The 27,658-nt window shown below is 50.4% G+C and overlaps 1 protein-coding gene across 2 annotated transcripts; it reads right to left on the bottom strand.

The window, feature by feature from the left end:
* Positions 1 to 245: 245 nt before the first annotated feature.
* slc9a1b (solute carrier family 9 member A1b) lies at positions 246 to 27,658 on the bottom strand. Of its 2 annotated transcripts, XM_079590205.1 has the most exons (12): positions 27,321 to 27,658; positions 16,790 to 17,247; positions 9,403 to 9,653; positions 9,106 to 9,323; positions 8,411 to 8,613; positions 8,190 to 8,279; positions 8,004 to 8,074; positions 7,338 to 7,502; positions 2,597 to 2,693; positions 1,840 to 1,938; positions 1,666 to 1,738; positions 246 to 576 (listed from the first exon to the last, which is right to left on the bottom strand). In XM_079590205.1, exons 1-12 carry the CDS (start codon positions 27,502 to 27,504, stop codon positions 329 to 331), a joined length of 2,157 nt encoding a protein of 718 aa, XP_079446331.1. In that variant the 5' UTR covers positions 27,505 to 27,658; the 3' UTR covers positions 246 to 328. The 2 variants fall into 2 exon arrangements, 1 of the variants encoding a protein (XP_079446331.1); XR_013795013.1 differs by lacking the exons at positions 246 to 576; positions 1,666 to 1,738 and having other exon boundaries at positions 2,479 to 2,693; positions 27,321 to 27,603.

Raw genomic sequence — 27,658 nt, 5'->3', positions numbered from 1 at the left:
GCTCCAACCCTAATCTAACACACTTGAGCAAGCTGATCAATGTCTTCAGGATTCCTAAGGCTACAGGCAGGTTAGGGGGTTTTCATGGTTGGAGCCAAACTCTTCAGGACAGAAACTAACCTAACCTAACCTTAGATCTGAACACAAGAGTCAAGGGATACGCATGTGAAACGCAGGATAATACCAGGTTGGACACGGCCTAAAACAGGACAAGCGTGTAAGCGTGTAAGACACATGCTCTCAGATCACTAGAAAGAATAGTTTAATAATTTTCCACTGCATAAAACACATATGAAATACAAACAAACAAGTATCCTCAGTCTTTGTGCTAAAACAGCTCTTCCTCCTCCAGCAGGCTATGTGGAGCCGGATCACTCAAACACCGAGGAAGGTTCTGCTCCTCCACATCCAGAGCAAACGTCACGCTCAGCTTGTGTCCTCGGCTGTCCTGCACACCGTCCGGGTTCTGGGTCTGAGCGGATCCGTCTGGGTTCTGGCTTCTGGATCCGTCGGGCTTCTCAGGGTCTCCGGGGACCGACACTAGGATACTGGGCCTGGCCGTCTGACCTCGGCCGTCTGGAAGACAACATTTCAAACACTCAATGCCACATTCAATGCCACAGCCAGCAGCCATTTCACCCTGTAGCCCAAGACTGGTGTCCCACTGAAGCTGAGCGGGGTTGAGCCTGGTTAGTACTTGGATGGGAGACCTCCTGAGAACACCAGGTAACTGCTGGAAGAGGTGTTAGTGAGGCCAGCAGGGGGCGCTCACCCTGTGGTCTGTGTGGGTCCTAACACCTCAGTGTAGTGACGGGGACACTATACTGTCAAAGAGCGCCGTCCTTCGGATAAGAAGTTAAACCGAGGTTCTGACTCTCTGTGGTCATTAAAAAAATCCCAAAAGAGTAGGGGTGTGACCCCGGCATCCTGGCCAAATTTGCCCATTGCATTTTGTCCCCTCTGTCCATCATGGCCTCCTAATCATCCCCATATATATACACTGATTGGCTCTATCACTCTGTCTCCTCTCCACCAATTAGCTGGTGTGTGGTGGGCATTCTGGTGCAATATGGCTGCCGTCGCATAATCCAGGTGGATGCTGCACATTGGTGGTGGTTGAGGAGATTCCCCCTTCCATATGTAAAACGCTTTGAGTACCTAGAAAAGCGCTATATGAATGTAACGCATTATTATTATTAAAGCATTATTCTGTTACTGAATGACCTGGTAATACCTGAGATGGTCACCTAACTCGAATGACCCTGGTAATACCTGAGAAGGTCACCTGACTCGAGTGACCCTAGAAAAACCTGAGAAGGTCACCTGACTCAAATGAACCTGGTAATACCTGAGAGGGTCACCTGACTCGAGTGACCCTGGTAATACCCGAGAAGGTCACCTGACTCGAATGACCCTGGTAATACCCGAGAAGGTCACCTGACTCGAATGACCCTGCTAATACCTGAGAAGGTCACCTGACTCGAGTGACCCTGGTAATACCCGAGAAGGTCACCTGACTCAAGTGACCCTGGTAATACCCGAGAAGGTCACCTGACTCGAATGACCCTGCTAATACCTGAGAAGGTCACCTGACTCGAGTGACCCTGGTAATACCCGAGAAGGTCACCTGACTCGAATGACCCTAGAAACACCTGAGAAGGTCACCTGACTCGAAGCGGCCTCTCCGCACTGCAGGAGACTCGGAACGATTAGCAGGAACCGTCAGAAAGTGGCTCATCTGAAAAAGAGACACCCTAAATTACTGGCTTTTTCTTTGGCTTGAGCGTTTAAATACAGACAAATAAATTAAAGCATAACTTTCTTTCTTTTCTTACTCACCCGCCTCTCTATTTCCACTCGCTGTTTCCTGATCCGCGTCTCGCTCCAGTCGTCTTCTGCAGCATCAGGCATCAGTGTGTGTCTGCTGTACGAGCGCAGCTAACCCCACACACACACACACACACACACACACACACACACACACACACACACACACACACACACACACACACACACACACACTCACAAGAGTTACTTACACAGTCCAGTAAATAAGACTCCAGTGAACTGAGCAAGAGACACACACATCTCAGCGCTTACATCTGAATAAATGTGCGCTGCATTTCCAAGCACTGATGCACAGAACCCTAGCACACTGCTAATCTCACACAGTGCAGTACACATGTAATATAACCTGCTGCTTCTTTAGAAAAAATAGTGTAAAACACATTATACTATCATAAACATGTAAAACAATATGCTACATCAGGTGACCTCATAATGCATGTATAATTCAGCAAGAGCATTAGCAACACAAATGCACAATTATTTTTCATGTCAAGAAATAAAAAAATTCTAAATCTAGCATACATTTTTTTTTAAATTGTGTAATTCTGACCAAATAATGAGCCAAAATGATGTTGAAATTACTGCTGCTTCAAGGTTGAGTGCATTGCATTATGGGATACAGCAGCCTACCTGACACAGTGTGCTATGTTGTATACAACACTTGTACCATGTCACCCAGGTATTCTACACAGAACATTCACACTGGCTGTGCACAGAACACATGCAATCAGTATGTCGTGTGTCTCACTCTCTGTCGCGTCTTCTGCAGGTTTGCTCGCAGAATCTTTCTGATTTCTTCTTCTCGTTCTTTAGAGATGTTGAGCGTCCTCCTGCTGCGCTGCTGTCTGCACACACACACACACACACACACACACACACAGACACACAGACATGCAGTGAGAAGCGTGATGTTATGTGTATTGTGAGAAGTATGAGGAGCGTGTGCAGTGTGGAGTGTGATGTGAGTGTGTGCAGTGAGGAGTGTGATGTGAGTGTGTGCAGTGAGGAGTGTGTGCAGTGAGGAGTGTGTGCAGTGTGGAGTGTGATGTGAGTGTGTGCAGTGAGGAGTGTGATGTGAGTGTGTGCAGTGTGGAGTGTGATGTGAGTGTGTGCAGTGAGGAGTGTGTGCAGTGAGGAGTGTGTGCAGTGTGGAGTGTGATGTGAGTGTGTGCAGTGAAGAGTGTGATGTGAGTGTGTGCAGTGAGGAGTGTGTGCATTGAGGAGTGTGTGCAGTGAGGAGTGTTATGTGAGTGTGTGCAGTGAGGAGTGTTATGTGAGTGTGTGCAGTGAAGAGTGTGATGTGAGTGTGTTAAGTGAAGAGTGTGTGCATTGAGGAGTGTGTGCAGTGAGGAGTGTTATGTGAGTGTGTGCAGTGAGGAGTGTTATGTGAGTGTGTGCAGTGAAGAGTGTGATGTGAGTGTGTGCAGTGAGGAGTGTGTGCATTGAGGAGTGTGTGCAGTGAGGAGTGTTATGTGAGTGTGTGCAGTGAAGAGTGTGATGTGAGTGTGTGCATTGAGGAGTGTGTGCATTGAGGAGTGTGTGCAGTGAAGAGTGTGATGTGAGTGTGTGCATTGAGGAGTGTGTGCAGTGAGGAGTGTGTGCAGTGTGGAGTGTGATGTGAGTGTGTGCAGTGAGGAGTGTGATGTGAGTGTGTGCAGTGTGGAGTGTGATGTGAGTGTGTGCAGTGAGGAGTGTGATGTGAGTGTGTGCAGTGAGGAGTGTGTGCAGTGAGGAGTGTGTGCAGTGAGGAGTGTTATGTGAGTGTGTGCAGTGAGGAGTGTTATGTGAGTGTGTGCAGTGAGGAGTGTGATGTGAGTGTGTGCATTGAGGAGTGTGTGCAGTGTGATGTGGGTGTGTGCATTGAGGAGTGTGTGCAGTGAGGAGTGTGTGCAGTGTGGAGTGTGTGCAGTGAGGAGTGTGATGTGAGTGTGTGCAGTGAGGAGTGTGATGTGAGTGTGTGCAGTGAGGAGTGTGATGTGAGTGTGTGCAGTGAGGAGTGTGTGCAGTGTGGAGTGTTATGTGAGTGTGTGCAGTGAGGAGTGTGATGTGAGTGTGTGCAGTGAGGAGTGTGATGTGAGTGTGTGCAGTGAGGAGTGTGTGCAGTGTGGAGTGTGATGTGCAGTGAGTGTGTGATGTGAGTGTGTGCAGTGAGGAGTGTGATGTGAATGTGTGCAGTGAGTGTGTGCAGTGAGTGTGTGCAGTGAGGAGTGTGTGCAGTGAGGAGTGTGTGCAGTGAGGAGTGTGTGCAGTGAGTGTGTTTAGTGAGGAGTGTGTTTAGTCAGGAGTGTGTGCAGTGTGAGGAGTGTGTGCAATGTGAGGAGTGTGTGCAGTGAGGAGCGTGTGCAGTGAGGAGTGTGTGCAGTGTGAGGAGTGTGTGTAGTGTGAGGAGTGTGTGCAGTGAGGAGTGTGATGTGAGCGTGTGCAGTGAGGAGTGTGTGCAGTGTGAGGAGTGTGTGCAGTGTGAGGAGTGTGTGCAGTGTGAGGAGTGTGTGCAGTGTGAGGAGTGTGTGCAGTGAGGAGCGTGTGCAGTGAGGAGTGTGTGCAGTGAGGAGTGTGTGCAGTGAGGAGCGTGTGCAGTGAGGAGCGTGTGCAGTGTGAGGAGTGTGTGCAGTGTGAGGAGTGTGTGCAGTGTGAGGAGTGTGTGCAGTGAGGAGTGTGTGCAGTGAGGAGTGTGTGCAGTGAGGAGTGTGTGCAGTGTGAGAAGTGTGTGCAGTGTGGAGTGTGAGGAGTGTGTGCAGTGTGGAGTGTGAGGAGTGTGTGCAGTGAGGAGTATGTGCAATGTTGAGTGTGATGTGAGTGTGTGCAGTGAGGATTGTGTGCAGTGTGAGAATCGTGTGCAGTGTGAGGAGTGTGTGCAGTGTGGAGTGTTATGTGAGTGTGTGCAGTGAGGAGTGTGTGCAGTGTGGAGTGTGTGCAGTGTGAGAATCGTGTGCAGTGTGAGGAGTGTGTGCAGTGTGGAGTGTTATGTGAGTGTGTGCAGTGAGGAGTGTGTGCAGTGTGAGAATCGTGTGCAGTGTGAGAATAGTGTGCAGTGTGGAGTGTTATGTGAGTGTGTGCAGTGTGATGTGAGTGTGTGCAGTGAGGAGTGTGATGTGAGTACGTGCAGTGAGGAGTGTGATGTAATGTGTGCAGTGAGGAGTGTGATGTGAGTATGTGCAGTGTGGAGTGTGATGTGAGTGTGTGCAGTGAGGAGTGTGTGCAGTGAGGAGTGTGATGTGAGTGTGTGCAGTGAGGAGTGTGATGTGAGTGTGTGCAGTGAGGAGTGTGATGTGAGTGTGTGCAGTGAGGAGTGTGATGTGCAGTGAGGAGTGTGATGTGAGTGTGTGCAGTGAGGAGTGTGTGCAGTGTGGAGTGTTATGTGAGTGTGTGCAGTGAGGAGTGTGATGTGAGTGTGTGCAGTGAGGAGTGTGATGTGAGTGTGTGCAGTGAGGAGTGTGATGTGCAGTGAGGAGTGTGATGTGAGTGTGTGCAGTGAGGAGTGTGTGCAGTGTGGAGTGTTATGTGAGTGTGTGCAGTGAGGAGTGTGATGTGAGTGTGTGCAGTGAGGAGTGTGATGTGCAGTGAGGAGTGTGATGTGAGTGTGTGCAGTGTGGAGTGTGTGCAGTGTGGAGTGTTATGTGAGTGTGTGCAGTGAGGAGTGTGATGTGAGTGTGTGCAGTGAGGAGTGTGTGCAGTGTGGAGTGTTATGTGAGTGTGTGCAGTGAGGAGTGTGATGTGAGTGTGTGCAGTGAGGAGTGTGTGCAGTGTGGAGTGTGATGTGAGTGTGTGCAGTGAGGAGTGTGTGCAGTGAGGAGTGTGTGCAGTGTGGAGTGTGATGTGAGTGTGTGCAGTGAGGAGTGTGTGCAGTGAGGAGTGTGTGCAGTGTGGAGTGTTATGTGAGTGTGTGCAGTGAGGAGTGTGATGTGAGTGTGTGCAGTGAGGAGTGTGTGCAGTGTGGAGTGTTATGTGAGTGTGTGCAGTGTGGAGTGTGATGTGAGTGTGTGCAGTGAGGAGTGTGATGTGAGTGTGTGCAGTGAGGAGTGTGTGCAGTGTGGAGTGTTATGTGAGTGTGTGCAGTGAGGAGTGTGTGCAGTGTGGAGTGTGTGCAGAGTGGAGTGTTATGTGAGTGTGTGCAGTGAGGAGTGTGTGCAGTGTGGAGTGTTATGTGAGTGTGTGCAGTGAGGAGTGTGTGCAGTGTGGAGTGTGTGCAGTGAGGAGTGTGTGCAGTGTGAGGAGCGTGTGCAGTGAGGAGTGTGTGCAGTGAGGAGTGTGTGCAGTGTGAGGAGTGTGTGCAGTGAGGAGCGTGTGCAGTGAGGAGTGTGTGCAGTGTGAGGAGTGTGTGCAGTGTGAGGAGTGTGTGCAGTGTGAGGAGTGTGTGCAGTGTGAGGAGCGTGTGCAGTGAGGAGTGTGTGCAGTGAGGAGTGTGTGCAGTGAGGAGTGTGTGCAGTGTGAGGAGTGTGTGCAGTGAGGAGCGTGTGCAGTGAGGAGTGTGTGCAGTGAGGAGTGTGTGCAGTGAGGAGTGTGTGCAGTGTGAGGAGTGTGTGCAGTGAGGAGCGTGTGCAGTGAGGAGTGTGTGCAGTGTGAGGAGTGTGTGAGGAGCGTGATGTGAGCGTGTGCAGTGTGAGGAGTGTGTGAGGAGCGTGATGTGAGCGTGTGCAGTGTGTGTGAGGAGTGTGATGTGAGTGTGTGCAGTGAGGAGTGTGTGCAGTGTGAGGAGTGTGTGAGGAGCGTGATGTGAGCGTGTGCAGTGTGTGTGAGGAGCGTGATGTGAGCGTGTGCAGTGTGTGTGAGGAGCGTGATGTGAGCGTGTGCAGTGTGTGTGAGGATCGTGATGTGAGCGTGTGCAGTGTGTGTGTGAGGAGCGTGATGTGAGCGTGTGCAGTGTGTGTGAGGAGCGTGATGTGAGCGTGTGCAGTGTGTGTGTGAGGAGCGTGATGTGAGCGTGTGCAGTGTGTGTGTGAGGAGCGTGATGTGAGCGTGTGCAGTGTGTGTGTGAGGAGCGTGATGTGAGCGTGTGCAGTGTGTGTGTGAGGAGCGTGATGTGAGCGTGTGCAGTGTGTGTGAGGAGCGTGATGTGAGCGTGTGCAGTGTGTGTGTGAGGAGCGTGATGTGAGCGTGTGCAGTGTGTGTGTGAGGAGCGTGATGTGAGCGTGTGCAGTGTGTGTGTGAGGAGCGTGATGTGAGCGTGTGCAGTGTGTGTGAGGAGCGTGATGTGAGCATGTGCAGTGTGTGTGAGGAGCGTGATGTGAGCGTGTGCAGTGTGTGTGTGAGGAGCGTGATGTGAGCGTGTGCAGTGTGTGTGAGGAGCGTGATGTGAGCGTGTGCAGTGTGTGTGTGAGGAGCGTGATGTGAGCGTGTGCAGTGTGTGTGTGAGGAGCGTGATGTGAGCGTGTGCAGTGTGTGTGTGAGGAGCGTGATGTGAGCGTGTGCAGTGTGTGTGTGAGGAGCGTGATGTGAGCGTGTGCAGTGTGTGTGTGAGGAGCGTGATGTGAGCATGTGCAGTAACTCACGGTATGGCCGATGCAGTGCTCAGACTGGCTGAACTGTTGCTCTCCAGCAGCATCATGGCCTGTTTGAGCTCCATCTTATTGTAGAAGGAGATGAGCTGCGGTTCCTGCGATCGATCTCCAGTGATCAGACACCGCTTGATGTAACGCTTATTAAAACGATTCAGCCTGCAGAAGAACACGCATTAGAAACTAGAATATTTACAAGATCTGAAACACAAGAGTTAAGCCTGTGAACACCTGGCATCATTCACTCACCCTCATGTCTCCTGCACGCAGTTAAATACATCAGATAAGCACTGATAAAGTGTATAAATAAAATAATTAAATTTGCTGAAATTTCAGTGCATCACTATGTTAGGCATTATTTATCTGTAGAGTACAAAAGAAGAAAACCAACAGACCAAATTTAAGTTGTTATTCACGGTTCAAAGCTTCTGAGAATCAAGGCCTCCACAGTTCATACAACTCATTCTCAGATTAAACCAAATTGCGTGTACTTGGGATTTAAGAATCGATATCGGTACTCTGATGTTTTTTGGAGAGCATCTGGTCACTGTATGGAAAAGCAGTGTGAACATTGATTCACAACATGAGGATAAAGAGTAAACCATGACAGGATGTTCAGTTTCAGCTGGACTTTTCCTTCAATGCTGGTCTGAAACCCACTTGTCTCTCCAGTGATGATGTCCGTAGTGTCCACACACGCCCTCTATTCCAGTTAGCAAAAGTTCCAGAAACTACGGGAGACACAAAACAGTATCATTTAACATTTTAATCATAAAATTAACCGTCTAGCTGAGCAGTTCTCGGCTACATCACGTGTTTCTCAGTCTTTGAGATCAGGTACACTACCTGAGTGTGAATCTCCTCATTTATTGAACTTTTACTTTGTTTCCTCTTCTTGACGGCCAGAAGGTCAACGAGGGGTCGAATCGTCATTCCCTAAAAAACATCGGCAGGTTGATGGTGATAACATGACGGAAGCCGATATGCCAGAAACCACCGGCTACAGTATTTCCTACAACTGGATGGATATTCTTCAGTTAAAGGGAGTGAGTGTCCAATTCTCTCACCTGCACAAACACAGTGAAGAAGATGATGGTGATGATGGCGGTGAGAAACATGTCCTTCATGGGAAAGTCGTCACTGGACAGCAGGAACGCCAGCGAGAAGGCGATCGCGCCTCTCAAGCCCCCGTACGCCACAATGAACTGATCCTTCCCACTCAGCTTCACCATGCGGTACTTATTAATGATGTACGTTAAGCCGATCACACCTGCACGACACACCAACACACAAAACTCACAGCTTACAGACAGATTAGATCTGGAATTACGCAAAACAGACCAATAAAGGCTTATCCCTATTTTCAAGGAATTTTATTTTTTAAGGTTTTGTACAAGGGTTAGGGTCAGACACCAATCACACATATCTGTTAGCTACACACTACTGTTCAAAAGTTTGGAATAATTACAAAAAAAACGTTTCTGAAAGAGTTTCTTCTGCTCACCAAGGCTGCGTTTATTTTAAAATAAATACAGTAAAAACAGTGAAATATTGTTCTAATGTAAATCAGCTGTTTTCTATGTGAATATGTCATTTATTCCGGTGATCAAAGCTGAATTTTCAGCATCATTACTCCAGTCTTCAGTGTCACATGATCCTCCAGAAATCATTCTAATATGCTGATTTACTGCTCAATAAAGATGTCTGATTAGACCCATTGGATGTTCCTGATAAACTCTAACTAGCATGAGGAGATGCTCACCCAGAACCCTGGACAGCAGACAGAGGACGATGGTGATGGTGACAAACGTCCAGTTCCAGGCGTGCGGCCCGGCCACCGTCGACACGCCCAAGAAGATGAAGATCAGAGTCTCGCTCAAGCTGCTCCACATCTTCAGGAAGTACTTGATGGTGGTGTAGGATTTGTGGGAAATATTGGCCTCCACGTAGGGCTGCATCACCACGCCACACGCGATGAGCCTGAGAACCACACAAAAACCCCAGCGTGAGACACAAGCACAGACTCTGGGCTCATTAGCAGTTGGAACGCCAGACTCACGCCATGATGCCGGACAGGTGGAAGACCTCGGCGGACAGATACGCCATGTAACTGTAGAGGAAGACGAAGAGCGGCTCAATCACACGCGTGTGCGCCGTGAAGCGTGAGGTGAAGGCCGCCAGAACGCCGTACACGCAGCCCACCATCACTCCGCCCAGCGACACCACGAAGAAACACACAACGCCCAGAAACATGTCGAGCGCCGTCACCTCACCCACGTGCGCAAACTCCTCGAACAGGTGATACAGGACCTGAAGGAAACACACACTTACTGTAGCTCATGTATAAACATCGACCTCCCTCAAATCACATATCACGAGAAGAAAGAAGACATTTGGATGAAGGAGCTTTGACCTTCTTCGCTGTGTGACTCTGATGTGATGTCAGCTGAACCCTGATGGCTGATGGGATTGATGGAGATCTGACAGGAAACACAGGGCAGATCTACAGCAGACCAGTGTTCTCTGATCTCAGATGCCATACATTTTTTTAAACAGTTACAGTGCATCCAGACAGTATTCACAGCGCTTCACTTTTTGTTATGTTAAAGGGTAACTAAACCCCTGGTCAGAGCCTGACTCCACCCACTGGCAATATTTGAAAAATGTTGGAAAAGTGGGCAGAGCCCAGCATGGGGGGGGGGGGGGGGGCGTGCACCTAAGACGCGTCTCTCTGTAGGCAAGGGCGTGGTTAGCTGGTCCCCTTACGTCACAGGGCCCCACAACTTCCAATAGGAAAATTCAACTGCAGTAGCCACCGTTCAACCTGAAGAGGGGAGCACTCAGACGTTTTTACACCATATATTGTAGAATTAAAACACTTTACACCCAAATGTCAAAAAATTACTTGAATCAATGAACAGCATTAATAAAGCCCCAGTCTTACAGATCATAAACTAAAAAAGTTGTTTTAGGGTTTAGTTACCCTTTAAGGTCTTATTCCAAAATGGGTTAAATAAATTATTTTCCTCAAAATTCTACAAACAATACCCCCCATAGACAATGTGAAAGAAGTTTGTTCGAAATCTTTGCAAATTATTATTTTTTTTAAATGAAAAAAAAAAAAAAAATCACACTCAAAATTGAGCTGAAGTGGATCCTGTTTCCACTGATCATCCTTGAGATGTTTCTACAACTGGATTGGAGTCTACCTGTGGTAAACTCAGTTGACTGGACATGATTTGGAAAGGCACACACCTGTCTATATAAGGGTCCCACAGTTAACAGTGCATGTCAGAGCACAAACCAAGCCATGAAGTCCAAGGAATTGTCTGTAGTGCTCCGAGACAGGATTGAATCGAGGCACAGATCTGGGGAAGGGTACAGAACCATTTCTGCAGCATTGAAGGTCCCAATGAGCACAGTGGCCTCCATCATCCGTAAATGGAAGAAGTGTGGAACCACCTGGACTCTTCCTAGAGCTGAGAGATTGAGGGAGAAGGTCCTCAGTCAGGGAGGAGACCCAGAACCCAATGGTCACTCTGACAGAGCTCCAGAGTTTCTCGGTGGAGAGAGGATAACCTTCCAGAAGAACAGCCATCTCTGCAGCTCTCCACCAATCAGACCTGAGAACCTTCCAGAAGAACATCCATCTCTGCAGCTCTCCACCATTCAGGCCTGAGAACCTTCCAGAAGAACAACAATCTTTGAGGCTCTCCACCAATCAGACCTGAGAACCTTCCAGAAGAACAGCCATCTCTGCAGCTCTCCACCAATCAGGCCTGAGAACCTTCCAGAAGAACAACCATCTCTGAAGCTCTCCACCAATCAGACCTGAGAACCTTCCAGAAGAACAGCCATCTCTGAAGCTCTCCACCAATCAGGCCTGAGAACCTTCCAGAAGAACATCCATCTCTGCAGCTCTCCACCATTCAGACCTGAGAACCTTCCAGAAGAACAACCATCTCTGAAGCTCTCCACCAATCAGGCCTGAGAACCTTCCAGAAGAACAGCCATCTCTGAAGCTCTCCACCAATCAGGCCTGAGAACCTTCCAGAAGAACATCCATCTCTGCAGCTCTCCACCATTCAGACCTGAGAACCTTCCAGAAGAACAGCCATCTCTGAAGCTCTCCACCAATCAGGCCTGAGAACCTTCCAGAAGAACATCCATCTCTGCAGCTCTCCACCAATCAGACCTGAGAACCTTCCAAAAGAACAACCATCTCTGCAGCTCTCCACCATTCAGGCCTGAGAACCTTCCAGAAGAACATCCATCTCTGCAGCTCACCATCATTCAGGCCTGAGATCCTTCCAGAAGAACAGTCTTCTCTGCAGCTCTCCACCAATCAGGCCTGAGAACCTTCCAGAAGAACAACCATCTCTGAAGCTCTCCACCAATCAGACCTGAGAACCTTCCAGAAGAACATCCATCTCTGCAGCTCTCCACCATTCAGACCTGAGATCCTTCCAGAAGAAAAAACATCTCTGCAGCTCTCCACCAATCAGGCCTGAGAACCTTCCAGAAGAACAACCATCTCTGCAGCTCTCCACCAATCAGGCCTGAGAACCTTCCAGAAGAACAACCATCTCTGAAGCTCTCCACCAATCAGACCTGAGAACCTTCCAGAAGAACAGCCATCTCTGAAGCTCTCGACCAATCAGGCCTGAGAACCTTCCAGAAGAACATCCATCTCTGCAGCTCTCCACCATTCAGACCTGAGAACCTTCCAGAAGAACAACCATCTCTGAAGCTCTCCACCAATCAGACCTGAGAACCTTCCAGAAGAACAGCCATCTCTGAAGCTCTCCACCAATCAGGCCTGAGAACCTTCCAGAAGAACATCCATCTCTGCAGCTCTCCACCAATCAGACCTGAGAACCTTCCAAAAGAACATCCATCTCTGCAGCTCACCATCAATCAGACCTGAGATCCTTCCAGAAGAACAGTCTTCTCTGCAGAACTCCACCAATCAGACAGAAGCCACTCCTGAGTTAAAGCTCATGACAGCCCACCTGGAGTTTGCCAAAAGGCACCTGAAGGACTCTCAGACCATGAGAAACAAAATTATCTGGACTGATGAAATAAAGATTGAACTCTTTGGCCTGAATGGCAAGCATCATGTCTGGAGGAGAGCAGGCACTGCTCATCACCTGGCCAATACAATCCCTACAGTGAAGCAGCATCAGCTGTGGGGGTGTTTAACAGCAGTAGGGACTGGGAGACTCGTCAGGATCGAGGGAAATATGAGGAACTGAGAGACTCGTCAGGATCGAGGGAAAGATGAGGGACTGGGAGACTCGTCAGGATCGAGGGAAATATGAGGAACTGAGAGACTCGTCAGGATCGAGTGAAAGATGAGGAACTGAGAGACTCGTCAGGATCGAGGGAAATATGAGGAACTGAGAGACTCGTCAGGATCGAGGGAAATATGAGGAACTGAGAGACTCGTCAGGATCGAGTGAAAGATGAGGAACTGAGAAACTCGTCAGGATCGAGTGAAAGATGAGGAACTGAGAGACTCGTCTGGATCGAGTGAAAGATGAGGAACTGAGAGACTCGTCAGGATCGAGTGAAAGATAAGGAACTGAGAGACTCGTCAGGATCGAGGGAAAGATGAGGAACTGAGAGACTCGTCAGGATCGAGGGAAATATGAGGAACTGAGAGACTCGTCAGGATCGAGGGAAAGATGAGGAACTGAGAGACTCGTCAGGATCGAGGGAAATATGAGGAACTGAGAGACTCGTCAGGATCGAGTGAAAGATGAGGAACTGAGAGACTCGTCAGGATCGAGTGAAAGATGAGGAACTGAGAGACTCGTCAGGATCGAGAGAAAGATGAGGGACTGGGAGACTCGTCAGGATCGAGGGAAAGATAAGGAACTTGGAGACTCGTCAGGATCGAGGGAAAGATGAGGAACTGGAAGACTCGTCAGGATCGAGTGAAAGATGAGGAACTTGGAGACTCGTCAGGATCGAGGGAAAGATGAGGAACTTGGAGACTCGTCAGGATCGAGGGAAAGATGAGGAACTTGGAGACTCGTCAGGATCGAGGGAAAGATGAGGAACTGGAAGACTCGTCAGGATCGAGTGAAAGATGAGGAACTTGGAGACTCGTCAGGATCGAGGGAAAGATGAGGAACTTGGAGACTCGTCAGGATCGAGTGAAAGATGAGGAACTGGGAGACTCGTCAGGATCGAGGGAAATATGAGGAACTTGGAGACTCGTCAGGATCGAGTGAAAGATGAGGAACTGGGAGACTCGTCAGGATCAAGGGAAAGATGAGGGACTGGGAGACTCGTCAGGATCGAGGGAAAGATGAGGAACTTGGAGACTCGTCAGGATCGAGGGAAAGATGAGGAACTGAGAGACTCGTCAGGATCGAGGGAAATATGAGGAACTGAGAGACTCGTCAGGATCGAGTGAAAGATGAGGAACTGAGAGACTCGTCAGGATCGAGTGAAAGATGAGGGACTGGGAGACTCGTCAGGATCGAGGGAAAGATGAGGAACTTGGAGACTCGTCAGGATCGAGGGAAAGATGAGGAACTGGAAGACTCGTCAGGATCGAGTGAAAGATGAGGAACTGAGAGACTCGTCAGGATCGAGTGAAAGATGAGGAACTGGGAGACTCGTCAGGATCAAGGGAAAGATGAGGGACTGGGAGACTCGTCAGGATCGAGGGAAAGATGAGGAACTGAGAGACTCGTCAGGATCAAGGGAAAGATGAGGGACTGGGAGACTCGTCAGGATCGAGGGAAAGATGAGGAACTTGGAGACTCGTCAGGATCAAGGGAAAGATGAGGGACTGGGAGACTCGTCAGGATCGAGGGAAAGATGAGGAACTTGGAGACTCGTCAGGATCAAGGGAAAGATGAGGGACTGGGAGACTCGTCAGGATCGAGGGAAAGATGAGGAACTGGGAGACTCGTCAGGATCAAGGGAAAGATGAGGGACTGGGAGACTCGTCAGGATCGAGGGAAAGATGAGGAACTTGGAGACTTGTCAGGATCGAGGGAAAGATGAGGAACTGGAAGACTCGTCAGGATCGAGTGAAAGATGAGGAACTGGGAGACTTGTCAGGATCAAGGGAAATATGAGGAACTGAGAGACTCGTCAGGATCGAGGGAAAGATGAGGGACTGGGAGACTCGTCAGGATCGAGGGAAAGATGAGGAACTGGAAGACTCGTCAGGATCGAGTGAAAGATGAGGAACTGAGAGACTCGTCAGGATCGAGGGAAAGATGAGGAACTTGGAGACTCGTCAGGATCGAGTGAAAGATGAGGAACTGGGAGACTCGTCAGGATCAAGGGAAAGATGAGGAACTGAGAGACTCGTCAGGATCGAGGGAAAGATGAGAGACTGGGAGACTCGTCAGGATCGAGGGAAAGATGAGGAACTTGGAGACTCATCAGGATCGAGGGAAAGATGAGGAACTGGGAGACTCGTCATGATCGAGTGAAAGATGAGGAACTGAGAGACTCGTCAGGATCAAGGGAAAGATGAGGAACTGAGAGACTCGTCAGGATCGAGGGAAAGATGAGGAACTGAGAGACTCGTCAGGATCGAGGGAAAGATGAGGGACTGGGAGACTCGTCAGGATCGAGGGAAAGATGAGGGACTGGGAGACTCGTCAGGATCGAGTGAAAGATGAGGAACTGAGAGACTCGTCAGGGTCGAGGGAAAGATGAGGAACTGGGAGACTCGTCAGGATCGAGGGAAAGATGAGGAACTGAGAGACTCGTCAGGATCGAGGGAAAGATGAGGAACTGGGAGACTCGTCAGGATCGAGGGAAAGATGAGGGACTGGGAGACTCGTCAGGATCGAGTGAAAGATGAGGAACTGAGAGACTCGTCAGGATCGAGGGAAAGATGAGGGACTGGGAGACTCGTCAGGATCGAGGGAAAGATGAGGGACTGGGAGACTCGTCAGGATCGAGTGAAAGATGAGGAACTGAGAGACTCGTCAGGATCGAGGGAAAGATGAGGAACTGGAAGACTCGTCAGGATCGAGGGAAAGATGAGGGACTGGGAGACTCGTCAGGATCGAGGGAAAGATGAGGAACTGGGAGACTCGTCAGGATCGAGTGAAAGATGAGGAACTGAGAGACTCGTCAGGGTCGAGGGAAAGATGAGGAACTGAGAGACTCGTCAGGATCGAGGGAAAGATGAGGGACTGGGAGACTCGTCAGGATCGAGGGAAAGATGAGGAACTGGGAGACTCGTCAGGATCGAGTGAAAGATGAGGAACTGAGAGACTCGTCAGGATCGAGGGAAAGATGAGGAACTGAGAGACTCGTCAGGATCGAGGGAAAGATGAGGAACTGAGAGACTCGTCAGGATCGAGGGAAAGATAACTGTACAGAGACATCCCTGATGAACACCTGCTCCAGAGCCCTGGACCTCAGACTGGGGTGACGGTTCATCTTCCAACAGGACAATGACCCTAAGCGCACAGCCGAGATAACACAGGAGTGGCTTCAGTGGGGAGTGTGTGAGTTTCAGTGGGGAGTGTGTGAGCTTCAGTGAGGAGTGTGTGAGTTTCAGTGAGGAGTGTGTGAGTTTCAGTGGGGAGTGTGTGAGCTTCAGTGGGGAGTGTGTGAGCTTCAGTGAGGAGTGTGTGAGCTTCAGTGGGGAGTGTGTGAGCTTCAGTGAGGAGTGTGTGAGCTTCAGTGAGGAGTGTGTGAGCTTCAGTGGGGAGTGTGTGAGCTTCAGTGGGGAGTGTGTGAGCTTCAGTGAGGAGTGTGTGAGCTTCAGTGGGGAGTGTGTGAGCTTCAGTGGGGAGTGTGTGAGCTTCAGTGAGGAGTGTGTGAGCTTCAGTGGGGAGTGTGTGAGCTTCAGTGAGGAGTGTGTGAGCTTCAGTGGGGAGTGTGTGAGCTTCAGTGAGGAGTGTGTGAGCTTCAGTGAGGAGTGTGTGAGCTACAATGGGGAGTGTGTGAGCTTCAGTGGGGAGTGTGTGAGTTTCAGTGAGGAGTGTGTGAGCTTCAGTGGGGAGTGTGTAGATACTAAAGGAGTGTGTGAGTTTCAGTGAGGAGTGTGTGAGCTTCAGCGGGGAGTGTGTAGATACTAAAGGAGTGTGTGAGCTTTAGCGGGGAGTGTGTAGATACTAAAGGAGTGTGTGAGCTTCAGCGGGGAGTGTCTAGATACTAAAGGAGTGTGTGAGCTTCAGTGGGGAGTGTGTGAGCTTCAGTGAGGAGTGTGTGAGCTACAGTGGGGAGTGTGTGAGCTCCAGCGGGGAGTGTGTAGATACTAAAGGAGTGTGTGAGCTTCAGTGAGGAGTGTGTGACCTTCAGCTGGTTCATCATCATCAGAGTCACTGTAAGTCAATCACTGAGTGGAACACTGTGACGCTTTCATTGATCTGTCAGATTGAGTTTCTGACTGATGAAGACGAGGGACAGTTTGGGAAACTCTTAAAAGGTTTCAACTGCAGATTCGTCATTCTCACCACAGTAACGGCATCATTCAGAAGAGACTCCCCGAACACTAGAATGTGCAGAAGCTCATTGATGTGTATCTCCTGGAAGACAGCGAGCACGGCGACGGGATCCACGGCTGAGACGATGGAGGAGAACAGCAGACAGGACAGCAGATCCACCGAGGCCAGGCGTTCCTCCAGCCGACACACACCGTACAGCACCGCACCCATGAAGAACACGTTCCACAGCGTCCCCACCACCGCGAACATCAAGATGGTGCCGGCGTTCTCGGAGAAGGGTCTGATGGGAAGGAAGTATCCGGCGTCCAGGATGATGGGCGGCAGCAGACACAAGAAGAAGAGCTGAGAGTCAAGGACCGGAACCTTCCCGCCCAGCACACGGATCAGACCCCCGACCAGCAGCCCCACCACGATCAGCAGACAGCTTTCAGGAACCACAGCGGACACATGCGGGATCAGGTGGAAGCCTGACCACACACACACACACACACACACATCAATGTCAAAGACATTTCTAATTCAGCAGCACCATTAAAATACATACACTGAGCAAAACACTTTAGAACAATGCTTTAAGAGCCTGGTTGAGAGTTAGTACTGGCTGCAGATAAAGTCCTTATTGTTGGTGATCCTCCTGATCAGTTTGATCTCCTCAGCATCCCAGATAGTTTAGAAGAACTCGATGTTGCAACAGGAACTAGTGAGATAAAATTATAACTATGCAATCGTCTACTACAGTATCGCACCAGACAGTGCATTGTAGTCTCCCTGAGGAAAAATTCCATTCATTCATTAAATCAACATCAACAACATGTATGTTAGAGGTCATAGATCCTCTTCTTAATATCATTAATTCATTTTTGTCTCTAGGATACGTACCAAAAACCTTTAAGCTAGCTATGATTAAACCGCTTGTTAAAAAAACGCAACTTGATCCTACAAAACTAGTCAATTACAGGCCGATCTCTAATCTGCCATTTCTGTCAAAGATATTAGAAAAAGCAGTATCCTCACAACGGTGTTCCTTTCTTGAAAGAAATGATTTCCAGTCCGGATTTAGACCGTACCATAGTACCGAGACAGCTCTCGTTAGATTCACAAATGATTTGCTCTTATCATCTGATCGTATCCTAATGACAAAGATGAATTACTGATATTAAGAAGAGGATCTATGACATCTGAAAGCATCTCTTTCAGCAGCTTGGTCGGTATAGGGTCTAACATACACGTTGTTGATTTAGATGATTTGACGAGTTTAGAAAATTCTTCCTCTCCTATAGCAATGAATGAATTAAAAATTTCCTCAGACTACAATGCACTTCCTGATGCAATACTGTATTAGACGGTTGCATAGTTCGAATTTTCTCCCACATATTATCAATCTTATAAGTGAAGAAGTTCATAAAGTCATTACTGCTGTGTTGCTTGGAAACTTCTGGGCTTGAAGCTTTCTTTTTCGTTAGTTTAGCCACTGTTTCAAATAAATACCTAGGATTATGTTTATTTTCTTCTAATAGGGTTGAAAAATATGCAGATCTAGCAGCTTTTAACGCCTCTCTGTAAGCAATCGAGCTCTCCTTCCATGAAATCCGAAACACCTCTAGTTTTGTTTTCTTCCAGTTGCGCTCCATTGTTCTGGCTGCTCTCTTAAGGGCCTGAGTGTGTGTGTGTGTGTGAGTGTGTGTGTGTGTGTGAGTGTGCTCGTTGTGCCACGGCGTTGGACTATGTTCTTTAATCTTCTTTAAGCGCAGCGGAGCAACTGTGTCTAAAGTGCTGGAAAAGAGAGAGTTAAAAGTTTCTGTTGCAATATCCAGTTCTTCTAAGCTATCCGGGATGCTGAGATGATGAAACTGATTAGGAAGATTATTGATAAAAAAAATCTTTAGTGGCAGAAGTGATCAGTCTAACATATTTATAACACGGAGTCGGCTTTGCAGCCTTGACTAAATGTAATTTACACGAGACTAGATAGTGATCTGAGATGTCATCGCTCTGTTGCAGTATTTCAACGGCATCAACATCTATTCCATGTGATAGTATTAGATCTAGAGTATGATTACGCCAATGAGTCGGTCCTGACACGTGTTGTCTAACTCCAATTGAGTTAAGAATGTCTTTAAATGCCAATCCCAATGCATCTTTTTTGTTATCTACATGTATATTAAAATAACCAAGAATTAGGGCTTTATTTGCAGCCAGTACTAACTCTGATAGAAAATCAGCAAATTCTTTGATAAAGTCAGTATGGTGCCCTGGTTGTTATAAAGGTAAGAGGACCCAAATGCGAAATGCAAAATAACAATGTCTTTAATGAAACAAGGCAAATGTCATCAGATAAAGGGTATAAACAGAAATCTTCATCTTATATATATATGATGAACAGAAACAGCCGACAATCTGGGCGTTAAGGTGAATAACAGAAATCCTCTTGTAGAAAACACACAGAGCAGAACACAGCAGGGTCTGGCGGCGACAAGCCTCAGGTCTCTCAGAGAGGAAAAGGTAGGCAGCATGCGGAGCACAGGCGGAGCACAGGCGGAGCACAGGCGGAGCACAGGCGGAGCACAGGCGGAGCACAGGCGGAGCACAGGCGGAGCACAGGCGGAGCACAGGCGGAGCACAGGCGGAGCACAGGCGGAGCACAGGCGGAGCACAGGCGGAGTACAGGCGCTGGCCGGCCTTCAGCAGCAGGGGAACTGGGCAGAGTATAGAGTGAGCGAATAATTCAGCATACAGAGTATTACCAGTACAGACCAGATCCCGATAAAACTCAGACAGTAACATGAAGGGAATAGAGAGAGCTCCTTGCAAGGTGATTCACGTAATAATCTGGCAAAGAAGCAGGAAAAGAGATAGCAAGAAGTAGCAAACACAATCAGAAGGGAAGAGAGAACAGGTGTGGGAGAATTAGCACGATTGCTGGTAGAAACTAGGATCAGCTGAGAGTGAGTGAAGGTGCGTGTGGTAATGTGTGAGTGTAATGGAGGGTGTGTGTGTGTGTGTGGGTGTGGCCAGAAGAGGCAGAATGCATAGCTGATATAAAAAACTGGATGACTAGTAATTTCCTACTACTTCACTCTGAAAAAACAGAGATTCTAATAATTGGACAAAAAAACATCCTCACGTAATAACCTAGAGAACTGTCTAACACTTGATGGCTGCTCTGTCAAGTCCTCGTTGTCGGTTAGAAACCTGGCTGTGCTCTTTGATACCAATCTGTCATTTGAAAGTCACGTTTCTATACCTATACCTATAGACTAAACACGTAATATGCATGTGCATGCCATCAGCATTTTCACAGATTCACGTTTTAAAATTTTACACGGAGATGATAACGTTTTCAAAACTTGCACCTTGGAACCTGTTTTAGAGTTTACGTTCTCGAGCACCAAACACTGTTGTCGTGCAAATTAACATCAATTAAAGTTTTCTGTTTTTAGTTAGAACGGTGTTGTGTTAGCGGCCCCTAAGTTAATAACTAACAATCTTTGCAACGGAAGTGTATCACCTCGCTGCCACCTGAACGGTCCTGTCCGCCCTGGTCACCTGAACGGTCCTGTCCACCCTGGCCACCTGAACGGTCCTGTCCGCCCTGGTCACCTGAACGGTCCTGTCCGCCCTGGTCACCTGAACGGTCCTGTCCGCCCTGGTCACCTGAACGGTCCTGTCCGCCCTGGTCACCTGAACGGTCTTGTCCGCCCTGGTCACCTGAACAGTCTTGTCCGCCCTGGCCACCTGAACGGTCCTGTCCGCCCTGGCCACCTGAACGGTCCTGTCCGCCCTGGCCACCTGAACGGTCCTGTCCGCCCTGGCCACCTGAACGGTCCTGTCCACCCTGGCCACCTGAACGGTCCTGTCCGCCCTGGTCACCTGAACGGTCTTGTCCGCCCTGGTCACCTGAACGGTCCTGTCCGCCCTGGCCACCTGAACGGTCCTGTCCACCCTGGCCACCTGAACGGTCCTGTCCGCCCTGGCCACCTGAACGGTCCTGTCCGCCCTGGCCACCTGAACGGTCCTGTCCACCCTGGCCACCTGAACGGTCCTGTCCGCCCTGGTCACCTGAACGGTCTTGTCCGCCCTGGTCACCTGAACGGTCTTGTCCACCCTGGCCACCTGAACGGTCCTGTCCACCCTGGCCACCTGAACGGTCCTGTCCACCCTGGCCACCTGAACGGTCCTGTCCACCCTGGCCACCTGAACGGTCCTGTCCACCCTGGCCACCTGAACGGTCCTGTCCGCCCTGGTCACCTGAACGGTCCTGTCCGCCCTGGCCACCTAAACTGTCCTGTCCACCCTGGCCACCTGAACTGTCCTGTCCACCCTGGCCACCTGAACTGTCCTGTCCGCCCTGGCCACCTGAACGGTCCTGTCCACCCTGGCCACCTGAACGGTCCTGTCCGCCCTGGCCACCTGAACGGTCCTGTCCGCCCTGGCCACCTGAACGGTCCTGTCCACCCTGGCCACCTGAACGGTCCTGTCCGCCCTGGTCACCTGAACGGTCTTGTCCGCCCTGGTCACCTGAACGGTCTTGTCCGCCCTGGCCACCTGAACGGTCCTGTCCACCCTGGCCACCTGAACGGTCCTGTCCACCCTGGCCACCTGAACGGTCCTGTCCACCCTGGCCACCTGAACGGTCCTGTCCGCCCTGGTCACCTGAACGGTCCTGTCCGCCCTGGTCACCTGAACGGTCTTGTCCGCCCTGGTCACCTGAACGGTCCTGTCCGCCCTGGCCACCTAAACTGTCCTGTCCACCCTGGCCACCTGAACTGTCCTGTCCACCCTGGCCACCTGAACTGTCCTGTCCGCCCTGGCCACCTGAACGGTCTTGTCCGCCCCGGCCACCTGAACTGTCCTGTCCGCCCTGGCCACCTGAACGGACTTGTCCGCCCAGGCCACCTGAACTGTCCTGTTCACCTGAACGGTCTTGTCCGCCCTGGTCACCTGAACGGTCTTGTCCGCCCTGGCCACCTGAACGGTCCTGTCCGCCCTGGCCACCTGAACGGTCCTGTCCGCCCTGGCCACCTGAACGGCCCTGTCCGCCCTGGCCACCTGAACGGTCCTGTCCGCCCTGGCCACCTAAACTGTCCTGTCCACCCTGGCCACCTGAACTGTCCTGTCCGCCCTGGCCACCTGAACGGTCCTGTCCGCCCTGGCCACCTGAACTGTCCTGTCCACCCTGGCCACCTGAACTGTCCTGTCCGCCCTGGCCACCTAAACTGTCCTGTCCACCCTGGCCACCTGAACTGTCCTGTCCACCCTGGCCACCTGAACTGTCCTGTCCGCCCTGGCCACCTGAACTGTCCTGTCCGCCCTGGCCACCTGAACTGTCCTGTCCGCCCTGGCCACCTGAACTGTCCTGTCCGCCCTGGCCACCTGAACGGTCCTGTCCGCCCTGGCCACCTAAACTGTCCTGTCCACCCTGGCCACCTGAACTGTCCTGTCCGCCCTGGCCACCTAAACTGTCCTGTCCGCCCTGGCCACCTGAACGGTCCTGTCAGCCCTGGCCACCTGAACTGTCCTGTCCGCCCTGGCCACCTGAACGGTCCTGTCCGCCCTGGCCACCTAAACTGTCCTGTCCACCCTGGCCACCTGAACTGTCCTGTCCGCCCTGGCCACCTAAACTGTCCTGTCCGCCCTGGCCACCTGAACGGTCCTGTCAGCCCTGGCCACCTGAACTGTCCTGTCCGCCCTGGCCACCTGAACGGTCCTGTCCGCCCTGGCCACCTGAACTGTCCTGTCCGCCCTGGCCACCTGAACTGTCCTGTCCGCCCTGGCCACCTGAACTGTCCTGTCCGCCCTGGCCACCTGAACGGTCCTGTCCGCCCTGGCCACCTAAACTGTCCTGTCCGCCCTGGCCACCTGAACGGTCCTGTCAGCCCTGGCCACCTGAACTGTCCTGTCCGCCCTGGCCACCTGAACGGTCCTGTCCGCCCTGGCCACCTGAACTGTCTTGTCCGCCCCGGTAGGGCTGCACGATTCTTGCTAAAATGTGAATCACGATTTTTCTCCATGGGAATTGAGATCACGATTCTTTTACACGACTGAAATATTTTTTTTTATTAAGGGGCAATATTTGCCACCTTAAATTGATTTCCAGGGGCATTTTCACCTAAATATGGAAATTGTTTCTAAACGTATTTAGAGGTATGCATCACCTTTTATGTCAAATTCTAACATTCAAATGAAATTCTATTAGAATAACACAGTGCCACTGTCAAATTAAATAATTAAATTAAAATCCATCCTTGCAGTGCAGAGATGACACAGAAGCGGCATCCAAACTGGCATTACTATATTTACACTTAATTTGCAATTGCATAAATAAAGCTATTCAATATTTAAATATGAAATGATTTATAATTTTAACATTTTAATTAAAGGGTACTTTAAATATGAAACTAAACCCGCCAGTAGGTGGCAGTAAGTCACTGTCTTAATAAGCGAGTTGTTGGAGTCATTTATTCAACCGATTTGTTCAAACGGCTGATTCATTCATTGAATCAAATGATTCGTTCAAAACGCGGATTTCAGTTAAAAAAATAATCGCTGTCTGTTGGACTAGTTTCATTATGAAATTCTCGTCTGCGAAATAAAGGAGGAAACAAACAATATTGACAATATAAAAATAATCGTCAAAGAAATCATCGTCTTCAGGTTTAAACCTGAAAAAGCTCCACATGGTGGAATGTGCTCCTTTTTTCTGTACCAATGTTGTTACATCCTCACTCTCACCGTCGCCACCAAGATTTTCCACACTGGGGTTAATTTTTACCTCTTACCGCTACAAATCCACCAAGTAAACTGACTCCCGTTTAGGTCTGCCGCCTTGTTACGTTACACGTCAGTAATAGCGGAACGTGGCCAATGAGGGAGAGGAGAGAAGAGGAGATTTATGATTGATTGGTTAGTGTTTTGTTATTGTGTGAGTGTGACGGGCTCTGGTGTGACCAATAACGCTTGAACTCAGCATGATCTTAGGGAAATACACGGAAGTGAATCGGCATCATTAAGAAATGAGATCGCATTTATGTTTGAATCGAGATCGTGATTTTTTTTCGATTAATCGTGCAGCCCTACGCCCCGGCCACCTGAACTGTCCTGTCCGCCCCGGCCACCTGAACTGTCCTGTCCGCCCTGGCCACCTGAACGGACTTGTCCGCCCCGGCCACCTGAACTGTCCTGTTCACCTGAACGGTCTTGTCCGCCCTGGTCACCTGAACGGTCTTGTCCGCCCTGGTCACCTGAACGGACTTGTCCGCCCCGGCCACCTGAACGGTCTTGTCCGCCCCGGCCACCTGAACTGTCCTGTCCGCCCTGGCCACCTGAATGGACTTGTCCGCCCTGGCCACCTGAACTGTCCTGTTCACCTGAACGGACTTGTCCGCCCCGGCCACCTGAACTGTCCTGTCCGCCCTGGCCACCTGAACGGTCCTGTCCGCCCTGGCCACCTGAACGGTCCTGTCCGCCCTGGCCACCTGAACGGTCTTGTCCGCCCCGGCCATCTGAACTGTCCTGTCCGTCCTGGCCACCTGAACGGTCTTGTCCGCCCTGGCCACCTGAACGGTCTTGTCCGCCCTGGTCACCTGAACGGTCTTGTCCGCCCCGGCCACCTGAACGTTCCTGTCCGCCCCGGCCACCTGAACTGTCCTGTCCGCCCTGGCCACCTGAACGGTCTTGTCCGCCCCGGCCACCTGAACTGTCCTGTCCACCCTGGCCACCTGAACTGTCCTGTCCACCCTGGCCACCTGAACTGTCCTGTCCGCCCTGGCCATCTGAACGGTCTTGTCCGCCCTGGCCACCTGAACGGTCCTGTCCGCCCTGGCCACCTGAACTGTCCTGTCCACCCTGGCCACCTGAACGGTCTTGTCCACCCTGGCCACCTGAACGGTCTTGTCCGCCCTGGCCACCTGAACGGTCCTGGCCACCCTGGCCACCTGAACGGTCGGATCTGTCCTGATCACCTGAATTGTCCTGTCCGCCCTGGCCACCTGAACGGTCGGATCTGCCCTGATCACCTGAATTGTCCTGTCCGCCCTGGCCACCTGAACGGTCCTGTCCGCCCTGGCCACCTGAACTGTCCTGTCCACCCTGGCCACCTGAACGGTCTTGTCCACCCTGGCCACCTGAACGGTCTTGTCCACCCTGGCCACCTGAACGGTCCTGTCCGCCCTGGCCACCTGAACGGTCCTGTCCGCCCTGGCCACCTGAACTGTCCTGTCCACCCTGGCCACCTGAACGGTCCTGTCCGCCCTGGCCACCTGAACTGTCCTGTCCACCCTGGCCACCTGAACGGTCTTGTCCACCCTGGCCACCTGAACGGTCTTGTCCACCCTGGCCACCTGAACGGTCTTGTCCACCCTGGCCACCTGAACGGTCCTGTCCGCCCTGGCCACCTGAACGGTCCTGTCCGCCCTGGCCACCTGAACGGTCCTGTCCGCCCTGGCCACCTGAACGGTCTTGTCCGCCCTGGCCACCTGAACGGTCTTGTCCACCCTGGCCACCTGAACGGTCTTGTCCACCCTGGCCACCTGAACGGTCTTGTCCACCCTGGCCACCTGAACGGTCCTGTCCACCCTGGCCACCTGAACGGTCCTGTCCACCCTGGCCACCTGAACGGTCCTGTCCACCCTGGCCACCTGAACGGTCCTGTCCACCCTGGCCACCTGAACGGTCTTGTCCACCCTGGCCACCTGAACGGTCTTGTCCACCCTGGCCACCTGAACGGTCTTGTCCACCCTGGCCACCTGAACGGTCTTGTCCACCCTGGCCACCTGAACGGTCCTGTCCACCCTGGCCACCTGAACGGTCCTGTCCACCCTGGCCACCTGAACGGTCCTGTCCACCCTGGCCACCTGAACGGTCCTGTCCGCCCTGGCCACCTGAACGGTCTTGTCCACCCTGGCCACCTGAACTGTCCTGTCCACCCTGGCCACCTGAACTGTCCTGTCCACCCTGGCCACCTGAACTGTCCTGTCCGCCCTGGCCACCTAAACGGTCCTGTCCACCCTGGCCACCTGAACGGTCCTGTCCACCCTGGCCACCTGAACTGTCGGATCTGCCCTGGTCACCTGAACTGTCCTGTCCGCCCTGGCCACCTAAACGGTCCTGTCCACCCTGGCCACCTGAACGGTCCTGTCCGCCCTGGCCACCTGAACGGTCAGATCTGCCCTGGCCACCTGAGTATTGAATGTTTCTTATTTTATCATGTTTTGTTTATTAAAGTTGCATTTGGGTTCACTTTAACTTGCCTCTCCAGGATTAAACCATCACAACAGTAGAACGTTAGGGTTAGGGTTGTGCATGCAATATATATTACAAATATACATATTACTAATATCTACTCAAAATTCAGACAATTTTGTGTCAAAATCAAACAATGTTTTCCTATGACAGAGCTGATTGGAAACATCCTGTGTGATTCTGTTGACATGACAAACAAACACCCACAGACTGTGTGTGTGTGTGTGTGTGTGTGTGTGTGTGTGTGTGTGTGTGTGTGTGTGTGTGTGTGTGTGGGAGAAGCATGATGATGCACTTCATGAACATCAGCAGAGCTAGAGTCAAAAAGAAGCACAAATATAAGAGAGGTTTCATCTGTCAGTCACATGTTTGATCAGGACATCATTCCTATAGTTTTACTAGTTTTCACTAGTGCTAAAATGAGGGAAACGTCATAATAAATAATGAGTTGACTGGTGTGTGTGTGTGTGTGTGTGTGTGTGTGTGTGTGTGTGTGTGTGTGTGTGTGTGTGTGTGTGTGTGTGTGTGTGTGTGTGTGTGTGTGAGAGAGAGAGATAAATAGTAGTGTGTGTGTGTGTGTGTGTGTGTGTGAGAGAGAGAGAGAGAGAAATAGTGTGTGTGTGTGTGTGTGTGTGTATGTGTGTGTGAGTGAGATAGAGATAAATAGTAGTGTGTGTGTGTGTGTGTGTGTGAGAGAGAGAGAGAGAGAAATTGTGTGTATGTGTGTGTGAGTGAGATAGAGAGAGAGAAATAGTGTGTGTGTGTGTGTGTGTGTGTGTGTGTGTGTGAGAGAGAGAGATAAATAGTAGTGTGTGTGTGTGTGTGTGTGTGTGAGAGAGAGAGAGAAATTGTGTGTGTGTGTGTGTGTGTGTGTGTGTGTGTGTGAGAGAGAGAGAGAGAAATAGTGTGTGTGTGTGTGTGTGTGTGTCCAGCTCTATCTCCTCACACACACTTCTTCAATACAGCTGGAGACTCAGATAAACTCTCATAATGAGGTCAGAGAGAAAACGAGCCACTCACAACAAACACAAAGTTGAAACTAAATACCTAAACTAACACGAATAATAGTAACAAATAAATACTGCCTGTTTAAAATGTTTTATCTCTGTTTGACAGAAACTCACATCATACAGTTCGGATAGTATTGATACAAACACAAACCTGTTGCCAAAACAAGCAGCTCAGTAACATTTACTAATAATAATAATCCTTACAATATTCGTGATTAACTGATATAATAATAATAATCAAGTATGATGAAAGTGTTTAACTGTAATACTGATGTAATGTAGTTTCTCACCCAGTTTCATGAGTGACGCGAGCAGAATCCAGAGCGAGACCTCAAACGGCATCTGAACATAATCGTAATTAATCGATATGACTGGAAAAACTCTCTGAACATGAGGATCCGAATGATTCTGATCACAAAACACGAATCCGCAACAGAAGCCCAGCAGCAGCAGAGAGACCCGCGAGACCCTCATCTTCAGTCTCACTCACTGACGGAAACCCGCACAAACTTCAAGAACGCGTGAACTCCATCGCGATGCTTCAACATGACAGCACGAGATCACACAGTTGATCTCTCTCTCTCTCTCTCTCTCTCTCTCTCTCTCTCTCTCTCTCTCTCTCTCTCTC

This window comes from Phoxinus phoxinus, assembly GCF_949152265.1.
Source record: "Phoxinus phoxinus genome assembly, chromosome: 19".
Lineage (NCBI taxonomy): Eukaryota > Metazoa > Chordata > Actinopteri > Cypriniformes > Leuciscidae > Phoxinus > Phoxinus phoxinus.
The sequence above is the reverse complement of the archived record's forward strand: the minus strand, read 5'-3'. Positions and strand labels throughout refer to the sequence as shown.

Coding starts and splice junctions, on each gene's coding strand:
- slc9a1b (XM_079590205.1), bottom strand. CDS start 27,504: ATGAGGGTCTCGCGGGTCTCTCTGCTGCTGCTGGGCTTCTGTTGCGGA. Junction 2,694..7,337: donor AGCACTGCATCGGCCATACC/GTGAGTTACTGC, acceptor GTGTGTGTGCAG/ACAGCAGCGCAGCAGGAGGA. Junction 577..1,665: donor GAGAGGCCGCTTCGAGTCAG/GTGACCTTCTCA, acceptor GTTGTCTTCCAG/ACGGCCGAGGTCAGACGGCC.